The sequence below is a fragment of the Microcaecilia unicolor genome, chromosome 1 (genome assembly GCF_901765095.1).
Source record: "Microcaecilia unicolor chromosome 1, aMicUni1.1, whole genome shotgun sequence".
NCBI lineage: Eukaryota > Metazoa > Chordata > Amphibia > Gymnophiona > Siphonopidae > Microcaecilia > Microcaecilia unicolor.
The window spans coordinates 430,053,645-430,065,045 of NC_044031.1; the positions used below are offsets into that span (position 1 = coordinate 430,053,645).

The 11,401-nt window shown below is 43.2% G+C and overlaps 1 protein-coding gene across 1 annotated transcript in view; it reads left to right on the forward strand.

The window, feature by feature from the left end:
- The window catches only part of C1H6orf62 (chromosome 1 C6orf62 homolog), a 48,070-nt gene extending 42,580 nt beyond the window's left edge, over positions 1-5,490 (forward strand). The window contains exon 5 of the mRNA XM_030212207.1: positions 3,965-5,490. Within this exon, the coding sequence (XP_030068067.1) occupies positions 3,965-4,090 (126 nt within the window). The 3' untranslated portion in view covers positions 4,091-5,490. The remainder of the gene's footprint in view (positions 1-3,964) is intronic.
- Positions 5,491-11,401: the final 5,911 nt, after the last annotated feature.

Below are 11,401 nucleotides of genomic sequence, written 5' to 3' on the forward strand. Positions count from 1 at the left end.
GGAAGGTGCCGCCTATCCAGCTGAAGGCTCACTCCACTAGAGATCAGGCGGCCTCGATGGCAGAGGCCGGGTCCGTCTCCTTGGAAGAGATATGCAAGGCAGCAACTTGGGCATCGGCCCATACATTCTCCAAGCATTACCGCTTGACTGTGGCTGCTCGGGCGGAGGCCCGGTTTGGAGCTTCAGTGTTGAGGTCAGGGATTTCAATGTCCCGCCCTGGGTGAGTACTGCTTCGGTACATCCCACCAGCATGATGATATGGAAGGTAAAATTATGTATCATACCTGATAATTTTCTTTCCATTAATCATAGCTGATCAATCCATAGCCCCTCCCAGATATCTGTACTGTTTATATTCTGGTTGCATTTTAGGTTCAAGTTTAGTCTTCAGTTACTTCAGGAGGACTTCGTGTTCAAGTTTTTTCAATTGGATTCTTCAAGAGTTGAGACGAGTTTGTGTTACAGTGAGCTGCTGCATTCCTCTCCCCTCCGTTTTACGGGGCTGGATTGAGACTTAAATTCTGCCGGCGCTCCCTCCCGCTTCGTGCGGCTGTAGGGCAGTTTGGTACCCCTCCCGCTTCAGCGGTGTTAGGGTCAGTCAGCTCCTCCCGCGGTTGCGGTTGCAGGATAAGCCAGATCCCCCCGCATCGGCGGGGTGGTGTCCCTCCCCCGCTCCGCGGGGATGAGCTGGACGGATTCCCCTCCCCCACTTGTGTGGGGATGAGCTGGGTTAATTCCCCTCCCCCGTTTCGGCGGTGGTGAGCTGGGCAGAGTGTCCCTTTGTGGGTGTAATTCTCTAAGTGCTGAGTCCTGCGGATGGAGCTTTGATATCGACATACTGAGGAGTTTCCGGCAGCACATGACCACATATAGGGAGGCAAAAGTTTGCTCTCTATCTCCACCTGCTGGTAGATGGACACAACCCACCAGTCTATGGATTGATCAGCTATGATTAATGGAAAGAAAATTATCAGGTATGATACATAATTTTACCTTGGGCACTCTTTTCAGGTTTATAAAATTATACCACTGATAAGCCTGATAGTGGAAAAGCAGGCCTCTGTTGATAAGAAAAATGTTTGAATCTTTTGAATGCTTCTATAAGATTGTTTTGTAAGATTTAAAATTATATAAGGTTATTTAAGAAACCAAAATTTAGACTTTTTTTTTTTTTTAAGATCAGTAATTGAAATTTTGTAGCCTGAGAATATGCTTAAAAGTTTGGCATTGGGCTTCGGAGTTCTTTTCCAGACATTTGTTGACTATATACAGCTTTGGTATCATGTAACTGTTGGTCTATATTTAAGAAGCCTTGGTTGGCAGATATAAGGTTTTACGTTAAAACTTCCATATCTAAAGTTTGGGGAGGGGGGGGGGGAGATTTTTTTTGTTTCTTTCTTTATATTCAAAGACTTTTCCACAATATACATCAAGAGCAAATAATAACATAAAAAAAAGGACCACCAGAGCAACATATCAACATCTCATTTACCCCCAAAAACCTTACCTCTCATCTCCCATTCTTAGGTATTCAAAGGAAGTAGTCAGTCATACATCTTTTCAAGAAGTCTTTCCCCCCAGGATCTGCCTAATCCCACACCACCATACATCACGAAAAATTCAGAAATGGAAAATAATAATATTAACCTCTCACACAATATGCTAATTTATCAACCTAAGCGTTTATTGTACTTTATTACGTACTAGTCTTCTACAAATCTAAATTTTGTAACCACCTTTTTAGCAATATGTAAGCCTGCCATACGGTGGGAAAATGTGAGATACAAATGCAATAAATAAATAATATGCAAGAAGACTCAGTTCTTATAACTTCTTGCCCTGCAAAAGGATGCTGTAAGAAATCTCCCCCACCCCCCATCCCTACCTGCACATATGCTACTAATGGTGGTCACTGTGCCACTCCTGCATGATCCCAATGTATTCAGTGTTAAACTTCTAGAGTAGTGGTTCCCAAACCTTATCCTGGAGGCATTCCAGCCAGTCAGGTTTTCAGGATATACACAATGAATATTCATGAGAGAGATTTGTACACAGTGGAGGCAGTGCATGCAAATCTCCTGAAAATCTGACTGGCTGGGGAGCCTCCAGGACCAGGTTTGGGAACCACTGTTCTAGAGCATGGGGATAATGTTTGACTGTAAAAATCCAAACTGAAAGAAAATGCTTGGGAGTCAAATGTGCTTCCGATAACATAATAGTATGAACTATGACGTTTGTTCTGTTCCCCCCCCCCCCCCCTCCCAGTATAAAGGCTGTTCTGATTTTTGGCCATACACCCAAGATATATTTCTTCCCCCTCTCCCTGGGTCGCTTTCTGAATCTGCAGTTTCACACTCCTCCCTCTGACCCCCAACCTATCCATTATATCTAATAGGGACCCCCTCCGGTTTCTGTTAGGTCCTTTGACCTATCAGGGAACTCAGATTTCTGGAGCCAGGAGGAGTAGCCTAATGGATAGTGCAGTGGGCTTTGATCCTGGCAACCTGAGTTTGATTCCCTTCAGCTCCTTGTGACCTTGGGCAAGTTACTTAATCCTCCATTGCCCCAGATACAAAAACTTAGATTGTGAGCCTCCTAGGGACAGAGAAAGTACCTGTATATAATGTGTACAGTGCTGCGCACGTCTAGTAGCGTTATAGAAATGATTAGTAGTAGTAATATCTAGCAAGGGTGTCTCCAAAACAATCACCAGGCACTCCCAGAATGCATGATGAAAACTATTTCAGCTATGTTGCATTTTATATATATGGGAGAGATTAATTGTCTGGTCTTATACATTTGCTGCTGTGTAAAATAAGCTCAATGGAGCACCCTAAATTGACATTCTTGGAGATCTGCATTAATAGTCAACTTAGGGAATACTTAATACTATTCCCAGCCAGCCGGAAGTGGCTTCCTTCCAGTTTGTTTCTAACTCCTGCCAAGTACAGTGCCGTATGTATACCAGAAATGGAAACTCTGGGGAAACAAATGAAAGAAATCCCTGAGTTTGTTCCCCAGCTGACCACGTAAACCAGAGATATCCAGGGTTTGAATTTAAAAAAATCCTTGAGTTTGTCCCCAGCTGGCCACGTAAACCAGAAGCATCCAGGGTTAGAATGTATTGCTTAAATTGACAAAAGGCAAAGCGGTCATCTGAATTTGCCAGTAGTTGGTGCTAGATAGCATTTAATAAATGTTCTAACAGTACAAGTCCATGTTCTTCCCACCTTTTGAATATTTTTGCAATTCATGTAATAACTGGGCATTCCCTCGAATAGGCAAGTGATCTGTAATATGTGAAGCTTTTCCAGACATCTTGTAGTGGTCTTAATACAATGCTATTTAAGTGTTGTGGTAACTGAGCTTTGAAGGCTTGTAAAATAAAGTTAGGGTAATAGGCAGCCAAAAGCTCTTTCTCAAATTGTATGGAAGTGTATTATTGAGAGCCCGGGACAACACACACAGTGGGGGTGACACGAAGGGTGATGCAGAATAAAAGCGTGCAATGGACTAAACCTGTTCACATGAGAAGCTTTATTCACAGTAAAGTGGACTCGACACAAATCATGTTTCGGCTGCAGAGGCCCTCAGGAGTCCCTAGACAATACAGAAAACATATATATAAAAACCATCATAAAAACACAAGAGCATGTACATAAAATAAATGCAAATAAATAATGACATAGTTAACGAAAGTTATATCAGTGTATAAAACAAACTTAATGACCCATGGTACATGAACATAACCTTTTGCTAGAAAATGCACTGATTATCATTGTGGATATCCTGAAAACCTGACTGACAAGAGGTACTCCAGGACCGGACTTGGGAAACACTGCACTAGAGTATGGTGGAGGGTGTATAATGTTCATTTTCATACAATCAAGATACTTTATAGTTCTCTGAGATTTGTTTTAATGACATGACCTCTGTTTTTAAAGTTAGGAATTTTGTCTTTCAGACTCCAAAAAGTAAAGCTACAATCTTCAAGTTATGCAGCATCTGCCTGTACCTGCCACAAGAACAGCTCACCCACTGGGCGGTTGGTACTGTTGAGGAACACCTCCGCCCTTACATGCCCGAATAGTATTCCAGCCAGCCAAATAGGGAAGATCAATTTTTTACCGAAAAATCTCATTTTCTCACCCTTAACTCTCTGAATTTTGGAAGCAAATGGACTCAGAACACTTGTACATTGTGAAACTTGCTTATCCTGGATAGTCTTTTTTTTGTTTGTTTGTTTTTGTTTTAATCATTTGTATTGGAACTTTTAATTTATTTTATTTGAGGGGTTTTGATTTTTTTTTTTTTTTTTTGTATGGACCTTGTGAGAGGATGCTTTGCTGATTGCATTGCATCAGCATCTTACTAAAGCTTTGAAAAGGACTGTTATACACTGAATCAAATGTATTTGAAAGCACAAGGTAATATTCGTTTGTAGTGGTCTTCCTATTTGTGCTGGTTATGGCTCTTTTTACATCTAAAACATAGACGAACAGTATTTGACAGGTGAGAAGTGAATGTAACAGGTATAATTAGCTTTCCTGTAACCACAATAGTATCGAAGAGCACAGAAGTGGTTGTTGAAATGGAAAGTGAAATAGACATGGGAGAAAAATTTTTAAGAGGAATGAGCATCTTTCCTATTCATAGGTTTCTTTTTTTCTGGCCCATGTTTAACACTTTCAGTTCTGGATTCCTTTTCCCCAGTTGCTGTATAACTGTTTTAAAAGGTATTCCATTTAGTGGATAGGTACAAGCAATGAGGCAGATCTGGAGTCTGAAGTAGCTAAAGCAGCTGTAATCTAGGATGGTTATATAGTAGCTGCAGAAACCATATATGATAGAGAATATCATTTTGTAAAAGCAGTTGAAACCTGTAATTTTGCTGGTGAATTGTGCAGAATATACTGGTTTCTGCAATAAAGTAAAATTTCCTATGGAAAACCCATGGAGGGTTTTGGAGTAGACAAAGTTGAGCAGTTGCGAACTGTAAAAATAGGGTGGAGTGTCAAGGTTGGTTTTGATAGGAAATATTTTTTTTTTATTTTGTTTAAAGACTGTGCAATGAACATAAAGAAGACTACTGTATAGTTTTGACAAAGTTTTCTTAAAGGTTAAGTACCTTTATTGAAGTAAATCTGTATAAGCCTGCTCCTTTTGGGTAAAACTAGTGCTTACCTGTTTCAAATTTGTATTTAGCTTTTGTTTTGAAATTGGAAAACCTTTTAAAATCTAAATAAATGAGGTGAAAACAAATTTCCATTTTATGCATACTGCAAGAGCTGTAAACTTAAGAAAATGTATTCACCCTGAAGCTGTGAGGCCATGAAATATCCCATTGCATCAGCTGATACTGTCTTGCACCGTTCATTCTTAACTGTTATTTATGGTCTAACAAATATCTGGTGTGTGCTGTATTCAGAGCGGGCTGGATCATCTGCAGAGGGGTGAGTAGCTTCAAATAAAGCAAGTTTTTGCACTTAAGACATTCAGGATTTTTATTACTAAAGTGCATTTAACACTAACACATGGATTCTATAAAGGGTGCCTAAATTTGGGTGCAATCGTGAGATGCACATGCAACCTAATTAACTAATGAGCCAATTAACACGTGGGTGTTGATAATTGGTACCAGTTAGTGGTTGCATGCACATCTGGCTGCGCACTATTCTATAAGTCTGAGTACCCAAATCCCAAAAGGGAGTTTGGTCATGGGAATGTCAGGGGTGTTCTCAAAAGATGCATGCAGTGTTAAGAGTTTTGAGGATCTGCACCCAACTTGTGTGCCAGGATTTATGCCAGGTTTCCACTGGAGTAAGTTCTCACGCCGAAAGCTTGATGTAGGAATCCCTGCTAGGCTCTATTTTATAAAGGATGCTCAACCCAAAGTGCCCTTTATAGAATAGCGCTCAGCACTAATGCGTAGTTAACACACAGAAACAAGCTATTGTATAACCAGGTTCAGGTATTTTGCCTGTTGCCAGCTGTTAAATTGTATGTAGATTGCAATCTGCCTAGGTTATAGGCAGACTATAATTTTTTAAAATAAATAATTATTAGATATGAGCTAGCAATTGACACACGCACACACTAAACTTTCGCAAAAGGGATGAGAAACATGTTCATCTTAGTGTAAAAAAAAATCCTTATCCTGCTAGACCAATCCAGACTAAGTCGTCGACTGCCCTATCAGCAGATGGAGGTAGAGATGCTGTATTCTAGTGGTATCACCAGTATGAGAATTGGTGCAGCCTAGAATTTTCCAGTATTTCTTTACCGCTGCCAGATATTGTAGGTCGGTCTGGTGCAGCAGGACCTTTATTCAGGCCTGACTCCCCAGGAGGCAGTCCACAGCCTTCATCTCCTGAGGCTGAGTCCTTTGGCCAGTGTCGTTCATTGGGTTCTTACCCCTGTTGAGCACAGAAGAAGTTCTCCCTCTGCTACTTCAAGCTGCAGCCTATGGGCTTCAGCTTAGTGAGATTTGTTGGCAGGGGTCCCAGCAGGGGAATTGTGGATGTTCCTGTATGCTATGGTCACCCATGTAGCCTTAGGAAGTTGGAAGACTGGACATCCAACTAGCAGGTGAGATTTAATGTGGACAAGAGCAAAGTGATGCACATTGGGAAGAAAAATCCAAATCATAAGTTATTTGGATTATGCTACATTCCACCCTAGGAATTGGCACCCAAGAAAAAACTCTAGGTGCTGTCGTGGACAGAACACTGAAATCTGCCCAGTGGTGGTGGCTGCTAAAAAATGCAATTAGAATGCTAGAAATTATTAGGAAAGGGATAGAAAATAAGACAAAATATTATAATGCCTTTATCACGCCATAGTGTGACCACACCTTGATAAAGTATGCAGCTCTGGTCGCTGTATCTTAAATAAAAAAAAAAAGATAAGAGCAGAATTTAGAAACATTTCAAAGGATGGCCATAATGATTAAGGGGTTAGAACTCCTCTTATATGAAGAAAGGCTTACGAGGTTAGAGGACTCTTCAGCCTGGAAAAGAGATAGCTGAAGAGCCGAAGACGCTTCAGCCTTTCCTCATAGGGAAGTCGTCCCCAGTGGCGTTCTGTGGTTCACTGCCACCCGGGGCGGTTCGCTGCTGCGCGCACCGCCCCCCCCCCCAGCTGCAGGGCAACATGGTACACCCCCCCAGCGTAACACGGTGGCATAACATGGCGCCCCCCCCGACCCAGTCCCCACCTGTCTACCAGCTCCATCCACATAACCTGGCGCCTTGCGCGACTCTACGATGCTGTAAAAGAAGACAATCGCCTCGTCGGCCCTTCCCTCACTGTGTGCCGCCGTCTGATGTAATGTCCTATTTCCTCGAGGGCGGGACAGAGAGTAAGGGAAGGGCTGACAAAGTGATTTTCTTCTCTTACAGCAGCGAAGACGTGAGGCGCCGCACCACACAGCTGCCGGGTGGATGGAGCTGGTAGGGACTCAGCAGAGCACCCCCTCCCACCCGTTAACACCCGGGGCAGACTGCCCCCACCGCCCCGCCCTTGCTATGCCACTGGTCGTCCCATCCCCTTTATCATTTTTGTCACCCTTCTCTGTACCTTTTCTAATTCCACTTTATCTTTTTTGAGATGCGGTGACCAGAATTGAACACAATATTCGAGGTGCAGTCGCACCATGGACCGATACACAGGCAGGGCAGTGGACACCTTGTGTTGGTTTAGCACTTGAAGTATTTTCTGACATTTAATTGGGGAAGAAATACCCCCCACATTCCAGGTCACTATTTTGAATGGCATTATGTGATTACATTATACAAATGATACAAAAAGTTGATAACCACTCTAATGGAGCGATAAGGGCATCTCAACCAGTACACCCACCACCCCAACCATACTATCTTCTGTTGCAAATACTCCCATTTAACAGTGCAGGGTTCCTTGCCTATGTCCAACTTTCCATCCCTCACAAGAAAGACCTCACCCCTCCCTACCCTTCCTCCCACCCTTCCCCTCCTCAGTCCCACCCCTCCTAAAGGGTACCCTAAGGTGTGTGACTTCCATACCCCCAACTGCAGACCCCATCTTCTAAATTGAAAATGAAAAAGTCTGTGCGCTCCCAGTCTCCCAGCCGAGTATAACAGCGTGAACAGCAGAGGCTGAGTCTGTAAACTTACACAAAAAAATACAAACACAGAAGTAACACAGAATTAGCCACATTGAGCCTGCAAAAAGGTGGGATAATGTGGGGTACAAATGCAATAAATAATAATAGTATGCTCCCCCTATCCTCACAACCAGAACCAGAGATGTCCCAGACGTAATACTGAAAGTCTGAAGAATCATTTGGATGTGCTCGGCCTAGCCCATTCCAGCTGATTCACAAAAGCTTGGGCTGCCTCAGCTATCAAAATACTGGATAGTGCCATTGTAATGGATCCACAGCTTAGCTGGATAGAACAAACTAAAACGGACTTGTAACTTGTGTAAACGTCCACAAAGCAGAGAAAACTGTTTACGCTGAAGAGAGACTTTGGTAGAGTAGTCTGGAAAACACAAGATCTTATGGCCTTCATAATCCAGGGTTTTATCACTGTCGAGAGCAGACAATATCTCCATCTTATGATGATAATGAAGCAGTCTTAAAATGACTATCCTGGGACATTCCATAGGTGATCTTTTAGGACCCAGTCGATGCACACGTTCTATGTGCAAAGGGCCAGCTGTACTTTGATTTTGCAAGAATCTAGGGAACCAGGCTTCCAGAAAACTGCATAATTCTGCATCGTGTACCAATTCCGTCAAGCCAACCAGTCTCAGATTGTTGCTGCAAGAGCGATTTTCCAAGTCATCAACCTTTTCTTCCAAGGAAGCAACCTTATCTTGAAGGCTTTTGATTTCCAATTAATTTTCTTGAGTCGAAGTTTCCACCTCTCTGATTCTCTGTTGGACCTCCTGAAGATCTTTGTTGAAAGTAGCAAATTGGTGTTCCATGCCATCCAATTTATCAATAATTTGTTGCAACTGTGTTCCCATGGCCTGTTCCACGGCTTGGTGGACCTCCTGTATTTCCGATGCCCAGGTGGATCCCACTTTTCTCCGCCATCTTCAATCCTCATCCACAATTCTTCTCAGCATCTTTCCTGGAACCACGGGCAGCTATAAGGAACTCTACTCCCTCTTTGCAGCTCCAGGTGGCCAGTGATACTTCGCAATCAGAAGATCAGTGAAGCACAACCAAGCGGCAGAGAGAGGGGGGAAAAAAAACCCTCTTAGCACTGCTCTCAGTCCATGCAGAAATCAGCCAAAGAAGCATCCCGCGTTGCTAGCCCAGGATATATTCTCTCTGCAAGCAGAGGGAGCAGCACCCTGGAGTTCTCCAGGCCCGATGCCACCGCCGATCTCTCCCTCTTCCAGGGCCCTGATCAGTGTCAGTACCATGCTGGATGCTTCACCATCCACCACCCGGCCGCTCCAGGTCCTTCTACAGCGCCAGCTGCCACCAGACAGCGCCACCTCGCCGCTTCTGTCCCCACCATCTCTCCTTATCGCTCTGCTCAGCTGCTGAGTCCCTAGCCTCTCTTCATAGGGATGTCATCCCAACCCCCTCTCTTCTCTGTAACTTTACTAATTCTGCTATATCTTTTTTGAGATGCGATGACCAACATTGCATACAGTATTTGAGGTGTGGTTGCACCATGGAGCACTACAAAGCCAATATTATCAGTTTTGTTCTCCGTTAGTGGAGGAGTAGCCTAGTGGTTAGAGCATCAGTCTTGACATCCAGAAGTGGCTGGTTCAAATCCCACTGCTGCTCCTTGTGATCTTGGGCAAGTCACTTAACCCTCCATTGCCTCAGGTACAAAATTAGATTGTGAGCCCTCCTGCGACAGAGAAATATCCAGTGTATCTGAATGTAACTCACCTTGAGCTACTACTGAAAAAGGTGTGAGCAAAATCCAAATAAATAATAATTCCTAACATTTTATTTGCTTTCTTAGCCACTGCTGCATTATGGATATCTTGAAAATCAAACTGGCTTGGTGTGGCCAGAGGCCTGGGTTGAGAACCGCTGGTAGTACAGCTATATCAGATTTTTAATAGGGAAAACCCAACTAGAAATATCTCTCAATGTCACATCTGAGCCCTTCATATTAATAAGAGTTGATAGGAGCCCTAATTGACATGGCAAGGGTCATTATTCTGCTACAAAGGATTACCAGGATCTTATGAGGCATGTTGAGATTATAAGGCCACATGGACAGTTCATAGCATGTCTCAAGTAGTAGAGAGTGGCAGTTGTTCCTCACAAAGAAGAAAATAGTGCCATGGAGCTTTATAAAAGTGCTAAGTTCCTGAAACACTGTGTAACTCAGTTGTCTACGCACCTAGGCAGCTGCCTGGGAAGCTGGGTGGAAGGGGTACACATCAGATGTGTTGGTTTTGGATCCAGGGAGGGCGCAACAAGCTGCACCAGACTTTTACTGCATAATTTAGTCTACACACCGTGTTTCTGTCTGAACCAAGCTTTACTGTCCTTTAAATGCTTTAGGCACACTATGCTTTTTCTTCACTGATAAGCAGCAGCTATTTACAGTTCTTCCCTCCTCTTGCCAGACATAGATGAAAATACAATTAATGGTTTCTTTTATTCCCTTAGATGGTTAAACCTACGCACCAGGTTCATGAGGGTCTTTCAAGCACACAGTTTAGGTTATCTCCAGTTCATATTGACAGATGTTAAACATATATCAGAGCTCAGTAATTATTCATTTACAGTTTGCACAACCTCTAGTTGTTGGCAGATGGCTCCTGTAGACAATGAAGTAATAGATGGTAGATTGTTGTATCATTCAAGCCCTGTGTAGATGGAGAGAGGTACCCTGGTTGTTGTAGCAGAAACACAAATTGACCTCATGTTCCTTTCTTTTAGGATTTAGTAGGGGTGGACAAGTTCTCCATTCCTGTCTACTAAAACAAGGCAGCAACTGTTTTAATTCTGTTTCTTGTCCCTGAGCCTTCTTGAATCCTTGCTCTTCTAGCAAGTGCTTTTAATAGCCAGCCTGTGAAGGTATGAGGTGGCTGATTCTTTTAGTTAGGCTGCTGCTTCAGGCATATGAGAAGGGACCTCCCTTTAGCTGCAAGGTCTGAGGAGGGAGTTGAACCTAAGAGAGGAATAGCAGGGTATGGGCTTAAATACACAGGAGTGCTCCACTACCACTAGAAACGTCTCTGAATAGGGCAAGGCCCTCCCAGGCTTCTATCAACTTCCAGCACCTTCTAAACTGTCAGTTCCAGAGATTTTCTATACTGAAACTTTCCTTAGACTGGCGGGAGCCATTTCTAGCAGGTGCAGGATGTACAGAATTCAACAAAAGGCCATTGTTAGAATGGGCCTCAGGAACAGTGCTGGAATAACTTGCAG